Source organism: Macaca mulatta, chromosome 3, assembly GCF_049350105.2.
Source record: "Macaca mulatta isolate MMU2019108-1 chromosome 3, T2T-MMU8v2.0, whole genome shotgun sequence".
Lineage (NCBI taxonomy): Eukaryota > Metazoa > Chordata > Mammalia > Primates > Cercopithecidae > Macaca > Macaca mulatta.
The window spans coordinates 37,803,988-37,829,608 of NC_133408.1; the positions used below are offsets into that span (position 1 = coordinate 37,803,988).

The window sequence follows — 25,621 nt, forward strand, 5'->3', positions numbered from 1 at the left end:
AAATTAGATCATATTTTATATGCTTTACTGTATCTTTTCATACTTAATACCTACAAAAAATCATGGAACCCCATTTACATAGATCTGATTTACTCTTTTAAATATGTATAATCTCCCATGCTGTGTATGTCATAATTGATGAAGTTTTTCTACAATTTCTTTTCCTTTGGAAAATCCCCCTGGAATTTTATTTTGCTCTATGGCATGACTTAAGGGTCTAAATTTTTTTAAATGGCTAGTGAATATTTCCTTGATGTTTTCTGAATTATCTATTTCTTTCCTATCGATTTCTCACTCTTCCTTTATTATATATTAATGATTTATATCCACTGTGGTCTGTCTTTAGGCTCACTTTTCTGTACAGATGTCAACTTTTTGTTGTTGCTTTTGAGATCATTCAAATCACTTTTTATGTTGAAGTAACTTTAGACTTATCAAAGAGTTGCAAGAGAGATCTGGTATTCCCTTCACCCAGATTTCCGTAATGTTAACGTCCTACATGACCCTAGTCCATTCATCAAAACTAAGAAAATTGCATTGGTGCAATACATTTACTAGAGACTTTTTCCCAATTTTTTCTCCTAATTCTCTTTTCCTGTTCTGGGATCCTTTCCGCAATCCATGTTTCATTTAGTCACCGTGTCTCTGTAAACTTCTCCAATCTGTGATGGTTTCTTGGTCTTCCTTTGTCCTTCATGACCTTGATACTCTTTTTTTTTTTTTTTTTTTTTGAGACGGAGTCTGGCTCTGTTGCCCAGGCTGGAGTGCAGTGGCGCGATCTCTGCTCACTGCAAGCTCTGCCTCCTGGGTTCATGCCATTCTCCTGCCTCAGCCTCCGGGGTATCTGGGATTACAGGCACCTGCCACCAAGCCTAGCTAATTTTTTGTATTTTTAGTAGAGACAGGCTTTCACCGTGTTAGCTGTGATGGTCTTGATCTCCTGACCTCGTGATCCGCCCACCTCAGCCTCCCAAAGTGCTGGGATCACAGGCGTGAGCCACTGCACCCGGCCAGCCTTGGCACTCTTGACGAGTGCTGACCCATTGCTTTCTAAAACATCCCTCAATTTGGGCTTGTCTGATGGTTTCTCACGATCAAGCTGACTCATCATCTCAGGGCACTTGGCATCAACATGACTTGTTACTGGCAGTGACAGTGTGGTCGCTTGGTTAAGGCGGCGTCAACCACTACCGTTCCCTTTCCACGTTCTGTTCTTAGAGCGAGTCTCTTAGCCCAGCCCGCATGCAAGGGGAGGGTAGTTAAGCCCCTCCTACTAGAGGGAGAGCTATCAGTGACTTTGTGGACACACGTTAAAACCACCACAAAAACTTGATTAATATTTTGCATAGATACTTGGAGGTTATGCACATACTCTGCTTTTCTTTGAAGCTGTGCCCACTAATTTTAGCCTTCACCAGTGGATCTTGCCTGCAGTAACTATTTCTGTGGATTTCTAATAGTCATTTTTCTCTTTCCCTCATTCTCCTGCATTTATTAATTTGAATTCTCCTGCGAGGAAGATTTGTCTCTTCCCCCCTCAATTGTTTATTATTCAATCATTATTTATAATACTATGGATTTAATGTCATTGGATAACCAGTAGAATAAGTCCCTCATGTTTCTTCTCCTTTTAAAAAAATCTTGGGGCTTTTTATTACTTTTTTGTTTCTTCTTATAAACTTCAAAATACTTATTTTTCATTTTCAGAACATGCAATGGTATGTACTTTAAAATTGTGTTAAATCTTGCTACTGAATCTGGAGAGAAATAGTATCTTTAGGATCCAATAATTCTTCTATCTGAAATTGTGACATGTCTCTCCATTTTCCCAATTATTCACTTAGGCCCCTTCTGGCTTCACGGTGTTGAAGGCATATGAATATGTTAGACCCTGTTTATCCTAAAATTTTCATACTGGGCCCATGACTTCTCTTTACCCTTGCCTGAGTTTACTTGCTCCTCCAAATGCTAAATTTGGAAATAGGTGCTTTTGATTTGTATGTCTAAATTTACTGGCTAAATTACTGTAAAGTGAATACTTAGTTCATGGTTTTGTTGTTGTTGTTGTTGTTGTTGTTTAATTTATTCTATGTTTTTCTTTCTTTGTCTCCTGGGTGAAGATTTGGGTTCTTGTCTCCATGAGATGGAAAAATATTACTTTCCCAGAACTTTGTTACTGTTTAGATTACTACGCAGGTTCTATGATAACCTTCAAGTATACATGATTTTATAAAACATGTTTTTGGTGAGATTGTAGCAGGGGTGTGGATTGGACTCTCAGTCCCCAACCTTTCTGTTGGGCAGGATTTGCATTTCATATCCTGGTATACTGTATTAGGAAACTTCCAGCCTGTGTGTCTAATATTATGAGGAAACACAACACTTCCATTTCCTTATTGTTTTGAATCCCTTGTTCTCCCAATTCTTTACCAGCTGGCACTGGAGCAATGGCATGTAAGGATCTTAGTTCCCATCATTCATTGGTGAGCATTTCTACCCAGACTGATGTGCGCTTAGCTACACTAATTGCCATATTTTACTTACTTACTTACTTATTTATCGAGACAGAGTCTCGCTCTGTCACCCAGGCTGGAGTGCAGTGGCGCGATCTTGGCTCACTGTAACTTCTGCCTCCTGGGTATAAGAGATTCTCCTGCCTCAGCCTCCCAAGTAACTTGGATTACAGGCGCCTGCCACCATGCCCCACTAATATTTTGTATTTTTAGTAGCGACGGGTTAACCAGGATGGTCTTGATCTCCTGACCTCACGATCCACCTGCCTCGGCCTCCCGAAGTGCTGGAATTACAGGTGGGAGCCACCTCGCCCGGCCAGTATCTTTTACTTTTTTTAAGCCAAGTACTGTTTTCTCTGCCATCACATACCAAATTATTCAGAGTTTTTCATCTGAATCACTCGTTAATACACACACACCTAATCCCTGAATCAAAAGACAAAAGTCCTTCGCACCCTTTGAGATAGCTTATTGACCTGTAGAAACTGGTGCATTGGAAGCCCGGGTATACTAGCAGCCTGGCCCAGTTTTTGTCTTGGCCTAGTGGACTTGTCCTTGTTACAGCTCTTGGCTCTGATTGAATACCCTTTAACTTTCTTTTTTACACTGACCCCTTTGTCCTTCCCACCCTAACAGAAATGTCCCAGACTCAGATATCTGTACAATGAAATGAAATTTTTGGCAGATTCCTTTTATTTTCCTAATATATTCCAAAATACAGTTAAACTAGCCAGATCAACCTGACAGTTTTTGAGCAAGAGAAGACATAGATGCAGATGATTAAATAAGACACATCACTATTTCATTTATGAGACATTATTGTGTAATTAGCTATTTCATGTAACTGAGTTTTTAAAATAGCTGAATGTAATATTTCATCAATATAACCTTTCCCCCACTCCTTGTGGTTGGGTTAATGAAAACTTTTCTAATATGTCTTCACTTCTCTTTGGAGCATAGTGCATATAATTTATTCTCTTTTCAATGTCATTGCAAGGTTATAATTAAAAGCAAGAATTCCTTGTTTCATGACCCTAGAGTCTACTGAATGTTTAATCATTTTTTTAAAAATTCACTAACTGACCTCAGCTGTGCATTCTGAGTTCTTATGGCTACATTTAGATAATTTACTTATGACGATTGTAGATTGTCAATGTGCTCTCTCTATGGTCCTCTCTCCTTAGCCCTAAGGGTTGAGCAACTGGATGATCAGGTTTGACGAAAACAGGAAGGAGGGTCTGGGAGGGATGGATTGATGATGAGTCCTTCTCACTGATGAAGACCCTGAGCAAGACCTGGTGAATTCCAGATGGCTGTGGCTGCTCCCAGCTCGCATCTTCTCTGTCTCTCCAGTTCCTTCTCCTCTTGCTTCCTTGGTCTTCTTTGGCCCAGCCTGTCCCATTGCAGGGCCTTTGCACTTGGAGCTCTCTTCTGGATTTTCTCACCTCTGTCTTCATGTGGTTCTCCCTGTTTTGTGATTCAATTCTCAAACTCCAACATTTGTGTCTCCCTGAAAACTCCAGTGAGAACTCTCTGCTGACCAGCTGGAGGATGAAATAGCTTGTTAGTTTTAGTTTAGACTTTCTGCTCTCACAGAGTGAGTAGGGATATTCCTTTTTCTTTTCTTTAGCAGAGTTCTCTTTTACTTTTTAACTTTTTACTCTGAGATTGTACATAATTATACATTCACAGAAGGTTGCAAAAACTATTCAGAGAAGTCCCATGTACCCTTCACCCAATGTTTATATTTTACATCACTATAGTACAATATCAAAACCAGGAGATTGACACTGGTACAATATGTGTGTGTGTGTAGTTCTGTGTCATTTTACTACATGTGCAAATGTGTGTAACTACCACTACAACCACGATACAGAGCTGGGCTGGTCTCGCACCTGTAATGCCAGCACTTTGGGAGGCCGAGGCAGGAGGATCACTTGAGCCTGGAAGTTCAAGACCAGCCTGGGCAACACAGCAAGACCTTATTTCCACAAAAAAAAAAAAAAAAAAAATTAGCCAGGCATGGTGGCACACACCTGTAGTCCCAGCTACTTAGCAGGCTGAGGTGGGAGGATCACTTAAGCCCAGGAGGTCAAGGCTGCAGTGAGCCATGATCGTGCCGCTGCACTCCAACCTGGCAGACAGGATGAGACACTATATCAAAAAAAAGAAAAAAAAGGTCTACAGAGCCGTTGTATCACCACAGACATCCATCCCCCTTGTGCTGCCCTGTAATGGTCATACCTTCCCTGGCAGCTTCGCAATCTGGCAGCCGCGAATCTGTTTTACATCTCTACAATTTTCTCATCTTGAGAATGTTACGTAAGTGGAACCCTACATGAGGTGACCTTTTGGGTTTGGCTTTTCCGCCCACTGAACCTAATACTTTTCAGACCCATCCATGTTGCACGTATCAATGGCTTGTTCCTTTTCACTGTGACGCAGGATTCTGTGCAATGGAGGTAGCAGTTTAACTCTTCACCGATTGAGGAACATTTGTTGTTGTTGTTGTTGTTGTTGTTTTATCTCAAGGTTTTGGTTGTTACAAATAAAGCTGCTATGAACATTTCTGTTCAGGTTTTTGCGTAGATGTAAATTTTCATTTCTCTGGGATGCATGTTCAGGATTATAATCGCTGGGTCAAATGGTAAGTATATGTTCGGCTTTTTAGAAACTACCCAAGTATTTCCCATTGTGGCTATACCATTTTTCATTCTCTCAACAATGTATGAGAGCTCCAGTTTCCTGCATTACTATTTTTTTTTACATTAGCCATTTTAATAGGTGTGGAGGGATATGTCATGGTTTTAATTTGCATTTCCCTCATGGCTAGTGATGCTGAACACTTTGTGTGTGCTTTTTTTCCATTTACATATTCTCTTTGGTCACATGCTGCTTCTTGTACTTTGCCCATTTTCTTTTCTTTTTTTTTTTTTTTTTTTTTTGGCACAGTCTTACTCTGTCACCTAGGCTGGAGTACAGTGGCGTGATCTTGGCTCACTGAGACCTCCACCTCTGAGGTTCAAGCAATTCTCCCACCTCAACCTCCTGAGTAGCTGGTACTACAAGGGCACGCCACCATGCCTGACTAATTTTTGTATTTTTAGTAGAGAAGAGGTTTCACCATGTGGGCCACGCTGGTCTCAAACTCCTGACCTCAAGTGATCCACCTGCCTCAGCCTCCCAAAGTGCTGGGATTACAGGCATGGACCACCGCGCCTGGCCTGCTTTTCCCATTTTCTAGCTGGATTTTTTAAATTGTTGACTTTTAAGAAGAGTTCTTTATATATTCTAGATATGTATCCTTTATCAAATTTGTTTTGCAAATATTTTCTTCCAGCTTGCAACTTGTATTTTCCTCTGTTTTTTTTTTTTTTTTTTTTTTTTTTTTTTTTTGAGGCAGAGTGTCGTTCTGTTGCCCAGGCTGGAGTGCAGTGTCGCAATCTCGGCTCCCTGAAAGCTCCACCTCTCAGGTTCACACCATTCTCCTGCCTCAGCCTCCTGAGTAGCTGGGACTACAGGTGCCCGCCACCACACCCGGCTCATTTTTGTATTTTTAGTAGAGACGGGGTTTCACCGTGTTAGCCAGGATCGTCTCGATCTCCTGACCTTGTGATCCACCTGCCTCGGCCTCCCAAAGTACTGCAATTACATGCATGAGCCGTATTTTCCTCTTAATAGAGTCTTTCACAGAACAAAACATTTTAATGTTAATGAAGTTTAATTGACTGAATTTTTTAATACATGAATTATGCTCTTGGTGTCATATCTAAGAACTCTGCAATTTCTCTGATATTTTCTCCTAAAAATTTTACAGTTTTACGAGTGTATTTATGATCTATTATGAGTTTATTTTTGTATCAGTTACATGAGGGTTTGGCTGAGGTCAGTTTTTTAATGAATCTCCAGTTCTTATGAATTATGAATCTCCAGTTGCTTTGGTACCATTGTTGGAAAGACTTTCCTTCCTTTACTGACTGATTTTTGCCCTTTGTAAAAAATCCATTGGCCCTACTATTATGGGTCTCTTTCTGGGTTCTTTATTTTGCCCCATCTACCTATTTGTCTTTTCCTTTGCGAATACCACACTGGATATAGCTGTATATCTGGTAGACTTATTCCTCCCAGTTTTTCCTTCTTTTTCAAAATTGTTTTTGCTATTCTAATTCTTTTACCTTTACATACTAATTTTAGAATATTTTCTCTATCTATAGAAAAAATCTTGCTGAGATTTTGAAGGAATCACATTAAACAAGTAGAGAAAACCAGTATCTTTACTTTGTTGTGTTTTCCAATCCTTGAACTCTTTATCGCTCTCCATTTGTGTAGAACTTTGATTTCTTTATTCAGTATTTTTGTAGTTTTCCGCATACAAGTTCTGTACGTATTTGCTAGATTCTCACCTATTTCTGTTGAGTGATTGTCAGTGGCATTATATTTTAATTTTGGCTTTCGCATGTTCATTGCTATTACAGAGAAATAAAATTGGGGGTGGAAGGATTGGTGAGATATTGGTCAAAGGACACAAAATTTTAGTTAGAAGGAATAAGTTTAAGAGATGTATTGTATGGCATGGTGACTATGGTTAATAATATAGTGTATACTTGAAAATTACTAAGAGAGTAGATTTTAAATGTTCTTACCACAAAAAGGAAAAAAACACATGAGGTAATGTATAGGTTAATTAGCTTGATTTCACCATTTCACAAGGTACTCATATATCATGTTGGACACCATAAGTATATACAGTTTTTATTTGTTCATTAAAAAGAAATCTGTGCTGTTTTATGCTACTAAAAAGTACAGGGTTGTTTTTTTTTTTTTTTTTTTGTATGTGTATCTTGTATTCTGAAACCCTTGCTGAACTTATTAGTTCAATGAGTGTTGTTATTGTTGCTTTGTAGATTCCTTGGTATTTCCTGTGTAGACCACGTCATCTACAAATAGAGGCGGTTCATTTTTTCCTTTCTGACTTGAATGCCTTTGTATTGATGCTCAAATTGCCCCCTTCTTGGGTAGCAGGAGCCTCTTCAGGTTGATTCTCGAGTTCTTGTGACATGACGTAGTCTTTGTTTTCTTGCTACGTGGTATACGATATTCTGGGCTCCTCTTGTACATTTTCTGCCCTGACCCATAATGAACGATTTCTCTAAAATGCCCTGGTTCCTTTTTGTGGCAAATGGTATTTTGAGACCATAGAAGTTCCCCCTGTGGAGACTGTAGATTGTAGACTTATAGAGCCTTGATAGTCTCTTATCTATTAGTAAATTCCCCGGTAAGTGTCAGAAGAGTAAGTGAATTAGTGAACAAATGAATGAAACACATCTAATGCTCGGTGGCAAAGCCAAAACAAGAAAGACATCATCCAGTCTATCCAAAAAAGAAATATTGTCAAGGCAGATCATTAGTGATCTGTCAAAGAATGACCACATTAATGGAGAACCGAAACATTTCTCTTTAAACTCTTTCTCCTTCCAAGTCACCTCCTTGTAGCTGCCCTGACTTCTTTGCCCCCTCTTCTTCCTTTATGGAGCTATTCTAATTGTCATGCTTCTCTCCTCAGTGTGAATTTTCAAGGCCCTCCTCCTCCTGTAGATCTCTGTTGCTACCACAAACTGCATGATAAGGCCCTGAGGTCAAAGACAAGGAAAGACTGCAAATGCTTGACTTGTAGCCCTGCCTCTATCTTCAAAGTCAGCGGCATAAACCCTCCCCTCTGCTCATGACTCTTCTGACTTCTCGCTCACTTCTAGGACTTCGTCTCCCATGGACTCACTCAAATAATCCAAGACAATCTTCCCATCTTATGGTGAGATCCTTAACCTCACCATATCTGCAAAGTCCCTTTGCCACGTGAGGTAACATATCTCTAGGACATGGATGTCCACATTAGGACACGGATGTCTTGGGGGCCTTTATTCGGCCTACCACGAGAAGGCTCATGTGCCCCAGCAGATGGCTAAAGAGTTGGGCCCCGGAGCTCTGTGATGTTCACCCTCCCCTGCCTTCTCCACCCAGCAGAGACCGTTACCTTTATAGACCCTAGCGAAGAATTTTCTGTGGCCTTTGGTCCTTTGCAGAACTTCGCACCTGTTCATTTGAATCATTTTGCACCAGTTATGTACTGCTTGTGGCCAACCTAAAACGCCTGTGGAGAAATGTGGCTGAGGACTAAGAACAAATACATCACAACTTAACAAACCACATTGCAGTTCTCTGAGGAGATGAATAGAGCAATTACATTTTATGTTATTGTGTTGTGTTTGTCATGGAAATTAACTGCACGAGATCATTAGCCGTGGCAAGTAGTGGAGACAGTTGGGAGAAGTAGCTGCTGCCCCTTTTTCTATTTTTATCCATTTTTTTCCTGTTTTTATTTTTGTGTGGGGTTGTCTGGGAACTAAGAATGATATTACCTAAATTTGCTTCCTGCCTGTATCTTACATGTGTTTTGTTGTGGTTAATAATGTTTTCAATTTACTTAGACTTTCTCAAAATGGCCCTTTTTGAGTTATTGACAGCTATATTTCACCCAGGCACATCTGAAGTTGCCATCTTATTTTCTCATTTTAGACATATCCTAATGTTAAACACAAAGGGATTTACAAAGCCTTACCTGGGAAAGTCCAAAGTTCATACCTCTTGAGAAAAAAATCGACCCCATCCCCAAAGGAAACTGCTTTCATTAGTCTTCATGGACAGAACCCAGGGCTCATAGCTCTGCTGCTTGTTAGAGGGACTGACAGCCGCCTAGTGGAGAAGGTAACCTCCAGAACAGTACCAAAGAAGGCCAAGAAGGCCTGCCTGGGAGGGTTCTATCAGGATAGGAAGGGGAAGTGCTTAACGCCGACTCACATAACTCAGGTGGTGTGGGGCCTCCCTCTTTAGACCCAGCATGCTGTGGTATAGTCGCACTCCCAGTAGATGGTAATGCCAGGGGCTGCCTCAAGCCCAAACGTTCAGTGTCCACCCCTGCATTTTGTCACCAGTTTCATGATCCCCTCTACCATAGGCCAGGCCTGTCTTAGCCAGTGGGGGGATCTGATGTGAGACCTAGAGAAAGGGGGAGGCAGAGACAGGCAAAGAGACACAAAGACAGCGGCAGACAGAGAGAGAGAGAGAAACAGAGAGAGGGGGCCAAGGCGCAGAACTGTTAACCTCACAACAAAGGTTTGCACAGACTCCTCTCCCTGGCATGTTGTCTCACTGCATCTGGGGCCAGGGAGGTGACAGAGACAGCAGTTAAAGGACTTGATGAGAGAATACGTTTGGGATGAGCACAGGCTGGGGGGCTGGGTTAGAGTCTTGTTTCTTCAACTTTAGCAAAATTATTTAACCTCTAGTAGCCTCTGCTTCCTGTCTGTAACGTGGAGATGATAACAGCAGCTAAGCATTTCTGAGTTTTAAGTGTATGCCAGCTATGTGTGCCAATCACTTTTTAATATCTCATTTAATTCTCCTACCAAACTCAGAGATGGATACAATTATTATCCCCATCTGACCTGAGCATTGGTGCTGTCAGTCAAGCAGCTGGCCTGTTGTCACAGTGTCACTAGCTAGGAAGTGTCAGAGAAGGGACTCCCATGCAGCCATCTCTGGATCCAAAATCCAAACTGAGGGAATTTGAATCTGTGTGGGATGACCGTGAGGGCCAGGTGAGATGCTGCATGCAGAGCACACAACAATTGCCGGGCCCGTGGAATGTGCCCTCCGCATCATGTCAGTGAAGAGGGCAGAGCAGAAGCTTTGTAGAAAAGAAGAGTTGATGGGGAGCATGGTGCCCCTTCTGAGACGCGACAAGCAACTCCAGGTGGTGACTGGGTGAGGAGCAGATGGAGGGTCAGTCCCTAGAGGCATGTCCAAAGCCAGCAGGTTCACTCCCTCTGAAATCCCACACAGAAAAATCTCAGAATGCTGAAAGGATGCCAATGTCTGTCTCCCAACTGTGGCTAATGGTTCAGTGGGATTTGCTTACTGGCACCTTCTGAATAATTCCCAGCACAGGTGTAAATAATGCAAGGCCTGGATCCCAGCCCGACCTGCACAGCGAGGCAGCCCTGCTCTGGGAAGAGACATGTGTGTTACAGTGAACCAAGTGTGCAGTAAGCCCTCCTGAAAGCTCAGTTTAGGGGCCCAGGATTTTAAAGAGCTCTCAGCCTTGTTGATAAATCAGTTTCTACCTGATGGCTGTTTGACCATTTCCCTGCACTTTTGTTTGCCAGAACAATGTCTGTAGTCACAGAGAGTGATGACACCGGCAGGCTGTCTGATAAAGCAGAGAACCCAACAGACGTTCTGTTTACACACAAATGCCATACCTATCGTAGTAGCTTTCAGAAATAAAAAAAATCGTTAAAAATTGGATTTTCTTATTGATTTATTTTCATCTTCATTGTTGATGGCATTTGTGCCTGAGCATGAAGATCTATCCCCTGTAGTTAGGGGAGCACGTGTTTTGAGTCATGCACTGAGGATCCACCATCACCAAGGGGTATTAGGCTGTTCTTGCATTGTTGTAAGAGAATACCCGAGACGGGGTAATTTATAAAGAAAAGGGGTTGAATTGGCTCGTAGATCTGCAGGCTGTGCAGGAAGCATGGCGGCATCTGCACCTGGGGAGGCCTCAGGAAGCTTCTAATCATGGCGGAAAGCAAAGCGGGAGGAGGCGCATCACATGGTGAGAGCAGGAGAAGGAGGGACAGAGTGAAGGGGGAGGTGCCACACACTTAAACAGCCAGATCTCACAAGAAGTCACTATCACGAGGACAGCACCAAGGGGATGGTGCTAAACATGAGAAATCCACCCCCATGATTCTGATCCAGTCACCTCCCACCAGGCCGCACCTCCCATACCAGCAATTACAGTTCAACATGAGATTTGGGAGGGAACACAGATCCAGACTGTATCCCTGAGATCAGCTGTGCTCGAGGTGCTATGAGTCTGCCATAGCCATTGCAGGTGCTCCTGTCCCTGCTGGGCACAGCTTTGTCACTCGGCAATCGAAAAGAGTCTTAACACGAGAGTGGAACCCCTTGGTCATAATTATGCTCCTTCAAAGAGGAACAAATGTGGTGACAGACCAGAAAGGTGGATGGAAAGCATTTCAAAAAGCATTTCACTCTGCTCCTAATTTTCTAGTATTCCTCTGCTATTATTTGCTTTTAAAGAAGAACCCTCTGCTTCCTAGCAGCTGCTGCATATGCTTGGTCCAGCCACGAAGACATAATCCTCTGCGGGCAGCATCATGTGGAGCGAGGGTCGAGTCCTCTGCCCGGTATCCCTTTATCTGCACAAGGGAAGAAAGACTCCTGAGTGCCTCATTCTGCAGAAAGTGAGATACAGAAAGCATTTGACTTGTCAGGAAGCGAGAATTACCAGCTCTAGGCTTCCCCAACTCAGCCCATGAAGTAAAAATGGTTGGGTCAACGCTTCTCTGCAGAGGCTGCAGGTGCAGACGCCGACAGCAATGCACAGGCCTCCCAGGAATGTTCTTGTATCTGCTGTGTCTTGCTTAGCCATGGCCATATATATTTAATTTTTGATGGAATTATTTATTGTGTTTTATTCTCTTACTATATAAACTGAGCTCATTTCAGAATTGACTGCTGTTTGCAGAGTATCCTGGGGAGAGGAGGATTCCTCAGGAGAAGCCCCCACATCTGGAGTGGCTTTAGTTGGTCCTCATCTACTTTTTGGACGCCTTTCTGTCATCAACTTTCATGGTTTCCAGTTTGACTGGATTTTACACTCTTGGGAAGTTCCACTGTTTAAGGATCTAAAGACTAAAACCATGTATTCCACACATTTTGTTTAGATCATGTTTCTTTTTCTTTTTTCTAGAATTTTTATTTTAGCCGAAAAAGTCTTGGCTAGAAATGTTTCTGCCTAAACCTGGGCTCTGTAAAAACTCCTCATTCATGCCGTTCCTCTGCATATGACCACACCAGGAATTTGGCGTAGCCATTTATTTGTACCTAGTGCTGAAACAATTAGTTAAAATAACAAAAGGCCCCTGGATAAGTACAAATTGACTAAAGTGCTTTTGAAGGTTAGCTAGGAAATTTAAGAAACACTGCTGGCTGGGCACGGTGGCTCAAGCCTGTAATCCCAGCACTTTGGGAGGCCGAGATGGGCGGATCATGAGGTCAGGAGATAGAGACCATCCTGGCTAACACGTTGAAACCCTGTCTCTACTAACTAAAAAAAAAATACAAAAAACTAGCCGGGCGACGTGGCGGGCGCCTGTAGTCCCAGCTACTTGGGAGGCTGAGGCAGGAGAATGGCGTGAACCCGGGAGGCGGAGCTAGCAGTGAGCTGAGATCCGGCCACTGCACTCCAGCCTGGGCGACAGAGCCAGACTCCGTCTCAAAAAAAAAAAAAAAAAGAAACCGCTATAAATAAGATATATATTTATTCTGGGCAAAAATCCCTGATGAAATAAATCCTTCACCAGTTACATCAACAGTTACCCTGTAATCTCTTCATTTCTTTTCTGTCCCTCCTGCTAGACAGCATCTTTCCTGAAGGAAAATAATTCCATTTATGACACATAAACACATGTGGAGAAAAGGCCAGGGATTTTCCAGCATTAAAGTCTTGTAAAGTGAGTTTTAACATTTGTGGCATCTGGGTGGAAGTATCTGAAGACAAGTTGTTTCTAGGCTTCTTTGCTAAATCATTACCTGTATGCTCTTGAGCAGATGGGCTTTGTTTTAGGTAGTAGAGGTTTCTGGTCATTTTATGACTCTAATCTGATAATTCAGTGACCTAGCTGTGTTTGTACAAAAGCCTGTTAACTAAAACTAGGAAGTATTTGATATTTAGCCCCTAGAAGAGGACAGTAGATGACATTTACTGTTTTCTTACTTGCCAGTCACATTCTACACCTGATGAAACAGATTCAGACTTAGCAAACACGGAATTCGTAGCTTCTGAGCCAGCCTCATTCACCTCATTACCTGATTTGCATTTCATCAATGTCCTTTTGATGTCGGAATTATTATTCCCATTTTACAGATGAGAAAGCCAAGTGATGAGCCTGTGGGAATAAAATCGGGGCCAGATCCAGTTCCACTTCTGTTGCTCCATCCAGGTCACAGTTGCCTGAGAAGGGCCTCTCTGTATTAACACAGAATATCATGGTGTTATTGATGGTGTTACTTCCTGTCAGCTGTGATCATGTTGTTCTGGTAGAAAAATAAGGTGTCTTCTCTGCAGACCACGTTAGAGTTTAACTTTAAGTCTGGTTTGACCCTTCTTCTGATTCCAGGAAGCTCAGGGAGATTGGTTGGGAGAAGATGCAAGAGCTCTGAGCCCACGTCTTCTTTGGACTTTAATTCAGAGACAGACAATGTGCACCCAGGCAGGTGTCCCTCTCTGCCTCTTTTCTGACCGTACACCCAGGTTCCTCTGTGCTGCTGCTGTTGGCCATGGTGCTGGGAGCAGTCAGGGAAGGCCCAGGCCAGCCCCGCAGTTCAGGAGGGAGTTGGATGTGCCGCCCTGCCATGCAGAAGCCCCTGGCTAGAGCTCCGGTGGAAGGTACATGGGTAGATGGTCAGCAGGGATGGCATTTCCTCCCACGCCACCTGCAGAAGCAGCCGTTCTGTTCTTGAGTTATTAATACCGTGTAGGCTAGAGAACTGGGTCTGCCTTGCTAATGTGATATCCCATCAGATTTTTACACTTTCAGAAGCTATCACTAGGGAAACAGATGTGGTTGGACCCGCGTGCTTTGTGGTGACTTTGCTGCCTGTGTGGCGTATCTGCTTCTCCTCTAAAACTCTGTAAAACGAACAGACTGGCTTCACACATTTGGCACTTCATACTGCCATCATTTATCTTTTTACACCTTTGCAGCTCTTACCACTAAGATATCCCCTTGTGTTCAACAGCCATATTTTCCAGTATGTCTTCCCTGGACAGTGTTAACACACACAATAGGCACTGCAAAGATATTTAGAAAATGGTTAAATGACTCCTGTATTTGCTTGGGTTCCAGGTACCTAAATATGCAAGCTCAGAAAGGAGTAGTCAGAGTAAAAACGCAAATACAAATACTTGGAGATTCCCTTCTTTTTCTTCATTAATTTAACACACATTTATCGACTACACACTTTTTGGCTCTGTGATTAAATACTGGAGGATCATTGTGTACAGGGAAAACAAAGGTGTATCTGAATGTATTTCAAATCCAAAGGATTTTAAAGGAGTTACCATTTTAGAAATTCCACCAGCAACTTACCACCACTTGGGTCTGTATTTAAGCGTTGACAGACAGTCAATATAGAAGAGTTGGATAGAAGGTGAATTCACATAAATTCAGTGGAATTCTCCCATAGACTTGCCATTATGAACATAACAATTACTATCATAGAAAAGGATACCCGCATAGACTAACTTGAAATGTATTTCAAGGCATGCACCGTTATGGTAACTAAACTGGTAGAGGCTTGACCGGTCTTTTCCTGCCTCTAGTTTCTTCCCTCTCTGGTCATCTTTTGGTCTTTCTCCTACTGCAGAAGTATAACTTATCCTTTACTGAAGAACCACAGTTCTCACATTTAATGGCTTTCTCCTCTGAGCGAGCCTGCCTGCCTGAATGCAGCTGTGCTGAGCTGCAATCCCATTTGTCCAGGACTTCTTGGTCTGTGCTAGGGATTCATGCATTCTATTAATGAACACAACTCAACTAGTGGTTTCTATTGGTTTGAAATTATAAGAAACAGGTTTTCTAAATTCTCTCTTCTCTGGCTTTTAAAATATTTTTCTTACACCCAGAGCAAACGGTCAACAGCAAGTGTTGGCTCTTGATGGAATAAACATGTCACTCTGTCAGCTTAACATGTATTCAGCCTTCCGGGACTCATTAGTGCCAAAAAGGACTTGAAAGCAATTGTAGTTCTTGTTGTTATACAGCTAAGGAAAGTTCATCAGTTTCAAAGTTGTCTGCCTTGAACTTGCTTAAACTGTGAGGCATGAGATCCAGATTATACTCAGAACACTAAGCCTTAGAATCAACCCTTTTAAAAGTTGCTTAATTAAAATGGAAAATATTTTTAAGTGTTTTTTTTTTTTTAAGATTTTACAGACTAATATTCTGCATCTTCCTGCACGCTGACCTTCTGTTAATGTACTTGAAGGTCATTTGAAACTAGTCAAATGTTACTTTAACATTTGTAGTGGTCAAACTATGGACTCAAATTATGCTTCTATGTTTTATGGGCAAAGTTATTTCACTAAACATTTTACTGAATTTTCATCATAATGTATACATTGACCTGGATATTACCACCCTGGTTCATGGTAAGTGTTAAAGAGCAAAATACTTGTTGATAACCAAAGACAATTTATATTTTCACGGAAGCCAAAGCATTGGTTACATCGCAAGCTTTGGGAGCACATCATGAAAATATTCACATCATGAAAATATTTCTGGACACCTCCTGGAACTCCTCTCCTTGGGCCCACAGATACTCTTAAGGGGAAGTTGTTGAAGTGCCCCCTGTTACTTCTTACAGCTTCTAAGTACATCTTATCTAAGTTGCATGGGGCATGAACAGTGTGTCCTGGTTCAGGTTAGTGTCTCCTCCACTCTGAGCAGGGAGTGGGGTTTCCAATAGTGGCTGATTAAATAGTGAAACAGCTATTTGATTCTGCTCCAGTGGTGGTCAGGGTGAATGCATACCCTTACTCTTCCTTCCTGGTCTTTAGGCACCTATTCTAGGATTCCGATGTCAGTATCACCTCCCTGAAGGCAACTGATCTGCTGTGGCGTGGGGAAGGCCACAACCCCTCGCCATGCAAGCATGTCAGGGAGCTTCCCAGTTGAGGCCCAGCAAGGCGGCCCTCCCTCCCCCATGCCCAAGGGGTGGGTCTAGCTATCTACCTCAATGCTCGTGGTCGGAGACCCCAGCTAGCTCCTCTCTTCCTCGGATTTCATCTTTTCTAAAATAGAGAACTATGATTTTGCCCAGTACCTCAGGAGAGTGTTGGAGAATCAAGTGAAGAATGGCCAGAAGCACTTAGCAAGTGCCCACTGGAAATGGTCTTCCTTTGCTGAACTGCACAGGTACTTAGCTCATCAGTCTCAGCAACGGAAAACAGCAGATTGGTTTCTCTCTTGTGAAAACCCTTCCTGTGCTTATAATTAGTACCTCAGGACCGGTTAGCTTGTTCTTCATGATGCAGCAGTGTCTTCTCCCGAGCGGCAGCTCATCTCACCCATATCGCACTCAGTCATTTTTGTCCCTCTTCTCTTTACTACTGTCCCATGGAATTAGGAGTTACAGTGATGAGGTTTCATTTTTAAATGTACAAAGATGGAAGAAGACTAAGGAAGTAATTTTATTTAAAGCCACACATATATTTGTTTCAATCAAGTTAAAGGAAAATCTCTCAGGCCAAATATTATAATTTTTCTATGAAGTCAGTGTAAGTTTTAAATGTGTAATCTGGAGTTATGTTATAATAAAGCCAAGTAATTCATATTATGAGCAAAGTATTCAACTTTGCTATCATAGTTACCTAGCAGGCCCCTGTGTTCTTTTCATTACCTTCTGATAGCAAAAGTGATATTGACTGTGGAAAAATTGGAAAATATTTTAAAAGGTAGAATCAAAAGAAAATAGCCTGTAATTGTACTGCTCGGACTAACCACTGATAACATTTTATGTGTCCACACATATGTAGAAACAGATACACAGGATTTATTTGCAGTGCATAGAACACACACGTAAAAAAATCCAAAAAAGATGTTATTGCATGTGCTGTTGTGAATCTGTACTAGTTTACCAAGGTTAAACAGGAAGTATCTGACCTCATGAACCAGGAAGTCCCCAGACAGGACAGGCTGCTGGATGGTTGGTTCATTGGCTCTATGAGGTCGTGAAGGACCCAAGTGCTTTCCAATCTCTCTGTTCTGCCATCACCATTATCAGCTTCATGCAAAGGTCGTTTCTCTTGTAGCCATAAAATCACCACCAGGAACACGTGGGGACAAAATGATCAAGACCCACACCTGATACTGGGAATGGGGCCGGCTCTCTCATGTTGCGTGGCTGGATTGCAGGGGGAAGCCATGGTTGCCACAACAAAATCAAGGCCGCTAAGAAAGAAGACAGGATGGGTGCACGATACCTGCTTTACTGTCTTTAAACATGGGTTTCTTCTTAAGGTTTACAGCAGTTATCAGAATTTAAAATTAAGATGAATGGTTTTAGATGTTTTATTTTCATTTAAAAAGTCAGTCTCTTGTAGAAATGCTCTGTTCAGAAAGATTTGGATAGGAACAAACACTTGGTTTCTGGGAAATTAATCTTCACGTTCTCCAAAGATGTAGCATTTTCATGGTGTCTTTTTGGCAGCAGCAGTTTTTTTTTTTCATGAATTTTGACTTAAACCTGTATAGAAATTAAAAACTAAAAGAAAAAGATAAGCCTAAAGATAAAAGTTATAATAGATGGAAACTTTAATATTTTTATTTTTATGTACTTTTTAAATTTTCAATACTCTTGAAAATAATGCCATAAATAATATCGAGAATTCATGGTCATTTTATAAGGATAATTCTGAGAAACAATAGGCATATTTGAAATTACTATGGAAAAAATCAGATGTTAAAGAAAACATTATATATTCAGTTTTTAAATTGTACTACTAAATGTGTAACTTCATGTGTAGTAAATATTCATATTTAATTTTAGCTGCCAGTATAACATATACTAAAATAAAATGGAACAATTTCTATGGTTCTATAAAAGAATCTATAAAGGAGCCATAAATAATTATAATAAAACTCTTTTGAATATTTTTATGGGACTAAAAATTGAAAACTTCCTAATAGGGAAATTTTCATAAATGAGACATGAAGTAAGTTAGTCATAGAGACCTCAAACAGTAATATATCCTATGGGAACCCTGAATAAGCAATAACTTGTTAAGATAATTTTATATAATATATAAAAATCAAGAGTTTTTGAAAAAGCTCTGCAAAAGATAGCAGGAAGAAAAAGGATGATTATAATGCTAAAATTCCTCATGAGAGGTTACTCTTTTTGCACGATTTTAATGTTACCAGAAGAAAGATTTTAGAGGATCTGAATCTGAAAGTGCTGTAACTATTCCCTATAGAGTAACGCAATTGTGGGTTACACAACTCACTCTGGAGTCCCAAGATGTTTCTCTTGTTTTTGAAAAAAGAGCTTAGACTAAATGATATTTGGTGCTCAAAATGCATCTTACCTTCTAAGCCAAATTCACCAGCCAATGAATAGTTTACTCACATTCATACATACATATATATATATACACATACATACATATATACACATACATACATATATATACATACATATATATATATATATATATATATATATATATATATATATATTTGAGACGGAGTCTCGCTCTATCACCAGACTGGAGTGCGGTGGTGTGGTGTGATCTTGGATCACTGCAACCTCTGCCCCCCAGGTTCAAGTGATTCTCCTGCCTCAGCCTCCCTAGTAGCTGGGACTACAGGCACGTGCCACCACACCTAACTAATTTTTGTATTTTCAGTAGAGATGAGGTTTCACCACGTTGGCCAGGATGGTCTCGGTCTCTTGACCTCGTGATCTGCCCACCTCACCCTCCCAAAGTGCTGGGATTACAGGCGTGAGCCACCGTGCTCAGCCCGTATTTTTTTTTAAGCAAATTTTACCTCCCTCATCCACCTCTTTAACTGGCAAAAATAATACAGAATTATAAGGGAGGGATACCATAAGACACCCATTTCAAATAAAAGTTCCTTGGATGCATGGAAGTTGTGTCTGTATTGTTTTTATTCTTTTTTAAAAATTAAGTAGTATAATGAGAGTCTTTCTATGGTGTGATCGGATGAGTATTAATCTGATTGGGAAAAGACCTAGTCCCTTCTCTGCTGTTAAGTTGCTGTGTTACCTAGGACAAGCAGCTTAATTTCTGTGAGCCTCAGTGGCTCAGAGAAAGGGCGGGTGCATTAAACGAGTCTCAGAGATGCCTTTCCCACTAGAATCAGGATGAATGAGAAGGTCTTGGAGACTATTTACTCGTCCTTTGCACTTCTAAGACATGGGGAGATAATACAGGTGAAAAAGACGTGGCCTGGAGTTAATAATGATGGGAGAATTTAAGTTGAAGGGGGGCAGCACTGTGCCCATTGGCAACTTTCCTTCTATGCACCAGTGTAGGTATCCATACACAAAGCCTCTGATGAGGCTCCCCTGAGGTGGAGAAAACCACAGCTAATTCACTTGCCCTAGGTCAGGGTTGTGGTGGTCCAGCCTTCTAATTGAAGGGATTCCTTCTAACTGGTGTTGTTATACATTCTCAGAGGAAGAACCTCTGAGTTTTAATGAACTCTGGATGTCTGTGTTCCAGAACATTTTTCTTCTTCACAGTCAAGTGCTGACGCAGATGTGGAGCACCCGGTAGGCTCGGACACTGGGGCTGCAGGGTGCTAGCTGGACCAGAAGAGACTCTCTCTGCCATTGTCGTATTCTTGAAGTCAGCCTGTGTATTGTTTTTGTCCTTCCAGCTCTTCTTTTAAACTCTAGGCATTCCTTTATCGTTGACCTAATTAATTGTGTCTTACAAGTAAGTTCCCTGGAGTAGCTTTGACGCTGTCCTCTTCTTTTCTGAAACAGAGCCATCACGCTGGAGAATCAGCTGGTGATCCTGGCCACGACAGCCAGTGACGCCGGGGCATACTACGTGCAGGCCGTGAATGAGAAGAATGGAGAAAACAAGACAAGCCCATTCATTCATTTGAGCATAGCAAGTGAGTTTTGAAATCCCAAATCATAATTCTGAAAGCAATAAAATCTTGCTTTAATTAATAACCACTGTCTGACGGGACATTTTGCAATAAATTGTATCTCTCTAGTGTAGTAGTTATGGTTTAATGTTGATCCAATGCCAATAGTTTGGAGAGCTTTAGAGCTTTTTCTTTCTTCAAAATGATATGCAGAAAAATGTGAATCTAACTGATACTTCTGAATGCCAGATCTTATTTGTTTTGGGAATTAAAAAAGAAAAAGTATTTGCTTTTTATACACAGTCAATGCATATTGTTCCTAACAACAGCAAAAAAAACCTTTCAATTTAAATGAATTGTATCTATGAACCTAAATCAGGACTAGATTAGGTATAGATTATATTCTTTTAATCTAACAAGAAAATCCTTGAGAAATTCTACATATTAAGTTGTACCAAAATTAGCAGTATTTAAGCATAATCAGTTGATCATTTTTTCCACCTAATTTAACTAAAAGCCTGATTCTTGAAGAGAATGCACACAAATCATGGGTATTTGTAGATTTTATCTGAGGGGACTTTAGTTTGAGGAAACTTAGTTTTACGTGTTTGGCCTTTAAATTCTTCTAGCAAGAGTTAATTGCTAAAGAAGGGAAAATCACCCAAAGCAGGAACTCCGAACTAAACTAGATTCAGACATCCATATCAGAAGGCTTGTCATCAAATGTTTGCAGCATGAAGCTTCATGGTATGAAATGAAGTTGTCATGCGGTTGAGAAAATAGGGTTGAAACTAGTCATGGTGGATGGTAAATTTCAGATTATTATGATCATATCATATGAGTGAATTATATTGATTTGTTTGTATAGTAGTGGATTTTATCTTTTTAAAAATTATCTTGAAGGAATGGTTTCCCCCTGCAGGTGGTTTGAAAAGTATGTGGGGCTAGGCGCGGTAGCTCACACCTGTGATCCCAGCAATTTGGGAGGCCAAGGCAGGCAGATTACTTGAGGTCAGGAGTTCAAGACCAGCCTGGCCAACATGGTGAAGCCCTGTCTCTCCTAAAAATGCAAAATTAGCCAGGCATGGTGGTGCGCACCTGTAATCCCAGCTACTCAGGAGGCTGAGGCAGGAGAGTCGCTTGAAACCAGGAGGCGGAGGTTGCAGTGAGCTGAGATCACACCATTACACTCCAGCCTGGGCAAAAAGAATGAAACTCTGTCTCATAAAAAAAAAAAGTATGTGAGATGGAGTGAGCATTTGCCTCACATGGCCCTCGAGGGGTACAATTGCCTTAGGCCCAGTAGAATTTCCTGGGTGAATCTTTGTAGCAAACTCTGGGTGCAGGCATCTGTGGGAGTTAACTGAGTGGAGTCTCAGATGCCTGCCTAATTGGTCCCAAGTGGCCATGATGTGTTGTCATCCTGCCTTGAGCTCCTTAATTTGAGGAACTGAATCTTGCTCTCCAGAATGTAGACTCAGTACAGATTTAGGATGAATGGGGTCTTTGTGATGCCATGGAGAATGATGCACATAGATTAGGTGTGGGGTTCACAAAATCCAGTGCATGCTGTACTGCGATGTAAAGGACTGTCTGCATCAGGAATTACAGTAGAAATGAGGATGATTTATTGAGATTTTTTCCCAAGGGTGATGATAAAGAATGGTAATTGTATTTTCAAATAAATTGTTATTATTTTAATGATTCCAAACTTTACAAGTAGAGCCATTTATCTTGTTTCGCAAATATGATTCTGTACTCAATTGTAATATAACTACCAGGATAATAATGAGTCAAAGGGGGTGAAATTCTGCGTCAGAAACAAGGAAGTTGGCCTTCCTCTGGTAGAAGAGGGAAAAAAATTATTCCACAGAAACTCTGGTTAACATCACAAAGTTATTAAACAGTCCTTACCCAGTCCTTGCCTACCTGCCTACTCTATAAGGGCCAGCTGAAAAGAAAGCAAGTAGAGTGAATTTGCACACTGCTGTACTAACATAATACCATGGTGTTAGATAATTGGAATATGTAAATTTTTTTTTCAGTAATTTCTGTTTCTACCCTGACCAAAAAGTATATTGAAAGCTGCTCATAAATATTATAATTAACTGGCTTGCATTTTGTTCCTTTGTATGTACATTTTTAACTTTTCATTGGCACCAGGTAAAAATGTGTAAAAAGTGAGATACAAGGCAGTTAATGATACAGACTTATTTTAAATCTTAGGAGAAAACCTACATTTTGTGCCTTTATGAATTATTTGCTTTTTATGAGGGCCAGGTGAAATGGGAGAAGTAAGGAGGTTGAGGAAACTGCCTTATTTTAATTCTTAGGAGAACCTTCCTGTTGACATATGGGATTTAGCTAAATGTTAAACGGCAACCAATTATGCTTCTTCTTCTTTTTTTTTTTTTTTTGCTAAAAGTTTTATTTTGAAAACCTCTAAAAGTCAGAAGTCTTGATTAATCTGCAGAATCCCCCAGAATTGTTTAAACTGTGCTTCTTTCTGGAATTCAGTGAGTGCTCTAAGCAATGAACACTGCAGTTGAGGTCCTGGCCACCTTGCTCCTGGTGAGTTTGTGGAGTACTGGAGGGTGCGTCTCCTTACCAGATTTGTTATGAAATTAGATCTTCTCGAGACCTATTGATACTGGGAGTAAGATAGAGTGTTCTGCAGACTTAGATATCTTTTTCTTCTGATATAGGCTTTTGTGGAAACACCACACAAGATTGAGGAAAATTTGTGAAAACTTTCCAGCCAGCATTTCTGAAAAATCAAAAGATATTACAGCCAATTATCATTTAACAAAGACATTTTTTCCTTGCTGTCGGGAGAATAAAGCAGGGAACCATTATGTAGTGACACCATGGGGATGATCGGGTACTGGCAATTAAATTCCTGGTGGATTGTGCTGTGATTAGTTTAAAATCGGAGTGTCACACAGCCCCGCCTCTTGTTTGCTGTTGTGGTAATAATCTGTTCCTTCCTTGAGGACAGCACCGTGTCAGAGTGCAGCGGCAACCAGGTCTAGCTGTGTCTCAAAACATCTAAATAAGTGATGCGCTGTCACCCAGCTAACAGGAGGAAGTAATCCATTTTTATCAACAACCTTGTACTTGAGAGTTCAAAAACGTCACCCCTTTTCAATTGCTAGATACTGTGGCTCCACCTGAAGCTTATGGGAAGCAAAAGATAAAGAGGTTTTGGATTTAAATATTATATATTTTTTAAAAAGCATGACTGTTAGAAGTGAGATGCAGTCCCACAATGGTACCGCCTGCTGTTTTGTGCATATTTAGTAGACGGCATGATTATCTCTTAACATTTCTCCCCTTTTGCATGGTTAAGATGATAAATTCCAGCATGTTCTGCATCACTATTCCTGTAGGGAAGGAGAGGACTTCTCTGAACTCTCCACCCCGCTGCCCTGGTGAAAGCTTGCTGCCATCCCAGGGGTGGATCCACTTTGAAGTTTTAATGTGATGTGAAGCCAGCAGATGTTAAGGACATAGGTGGGACTGTTGAAGCGTCCTGCATGAATTTTTCATGGCCGGCTCCCACTGCTCAGGTACACACCAGAAAAAGAAGGGCTTGAGCCTGCCTGAGAGTAGACATGTCTGTTCTGAGGTCAGACCCGGGCAAGCTTCATGAACCTGTCAACCTATTTTTGGCTTTTGCTTAGAAGATTTTACATTGAGTTAACCTTTGTGGAACAGAACTTCTGACCCGAATTACTATGTGAATAAGAGTTTCTTCCTTTAAAAAAAAAAAAGAAGCGTAGAGTTAGGCGATGAGATGAATTCTACACAATGGTTAATCAGTCATTGTTTATATGCCATTGTACATACCTTAGACATAGCATCAGTTCTGATCCAATATTCAAAATGTCCACCGTAATGAGATTCTCTACTAGGGATGAAGCTTGGATTAAAAAGAAATGACTGCCTCTCTCCTTCCTGTTTTTTTCACCTCTTTCATTTTAATGTCTCCTCTTCAAACAACATTTGTAGACAGGATATCATTTCAGCTGATCCTCCTTCAGGCTGAGAAACCCTTGCTTTTAATTCTGAAGACCACTTAACATTCTTTTGTCCTCTATAATGCTAATTTAACTGCAGGCTCATATAGGTTTAGTAGTTGAAAGTGGATTCCTGAAAATCATGTCTATGAACAGTCATTTGAGAGGACTGCCCTGTAAAACATGGCTTTTGTGTGCCCAGGTAAAACTCTCTCCTATTTTCCTTGTACCTTTAACGTTAAAGGGAGAGAGGAGAACAGGCAGACGCCTTCCAGATGGCCTCTGACGTGGCTCGGGTTCCTAAAACAATAGGAACTGTTTGAAATATTACTAAAAACCAATCTGGGGCCTAGCCCCACATCACAAATGAGCAATTTAGAACCAAGCATAGTTTTATAGATTGTATGGCACTTTACTGCCAGAATTTTTCAGAAACATGAATAAGAAGTCTATTTTATAGTGAAGTCATGAGTTTAATCATTTAGCCATGCATTGAACCTGCTGTACGGAGTGAAGCATGAGGCATGCTCTGCGCTGGCCTCCTGAGCTGGTGTTGGACAGAACTTAGTCTAGGCCTCGATCCCTAATGCTTTTCCATAAACACACCATCGGGAAACAAGCCTTGAGCATTTACCCCTTGTGCGTGGACACCTAGTTACTTATCAATTCTAAGCATTAACCATCAGACAGAAGAGAGGAAGGGAATCCGCTAATTATGAAGGTTCCCTTCCGTCTTTACTTGACGTCTCATGGCGCGATATGCACTTCGTGAATGGAAATGCATATTTTACTTGATTTTCATGATACAATCTAGTTTCTTGGAAAAAATCTTATGACATCTGGTTACAGAGAATTGTTTGTCTTGGCGACATGGCTTCTACTAACAACACAAGTGTTCCTGCTGCCGTGTGTTGCCATCTGATTGTGCTGGCCTTGTAAGTGACTCAGATCTGTGGTTTCTTCCCAGAAATGCCTTTGACTTCAGTTGTCCACTTTGTGAGAGGTAGTTTAGATAAAACTAAATACACAAGAACATAAATCCACCTCTCCAGGCAAAGGTGAAACTGCAGCCCATGCCTATGAGGGCATCCTGGCCACTTCTCTGACAGTGAGAATTTTCAGACCCCTCCTTGGGATAGCTTGCCTACAGAGTATCAGATGGGGCCCCCCGACTAACAGACTCAACCTGCATAATAAATAGCATTGTCACTTAGTTTCCTTCTTGTGCTTTCAGCGGGAAAACGTAAGTTAAAATAGCAGGTCTAATATTTCGTTTCTGAGCCCCAAATGGATGGATTGGAGAATGAGTTTT

At 41.1% G+C, this 25,621-nt stretch overlaps 1 protein-coding gene across 4 annotated transcripts in view; it reads left to right on the forward strand.

Annotated features, from left to right (window-relative positions):
- Positions 1–25,621, forward strand: part of SDK1 (sidekick cell adhesion molecule 1) — a 964,538-nt gene that overhangs the window by 498,075 nt on the left and 440,842 nt on the right. For all 4 annotated transcript variants that reach the window (XM_077996063.1, XM_028845525.2, XM_077996061.1 and 1 more), the window contains exon 5: positions 20,181–20,314. In XM_077996063.1, coding sequence (XP_077852189.1) covers positions 20,181–20,314 — 134 coding nt within the window. The remainder of the gene's footprint in view (positions 1–20,180; positions 20,315–25,621) is intronic.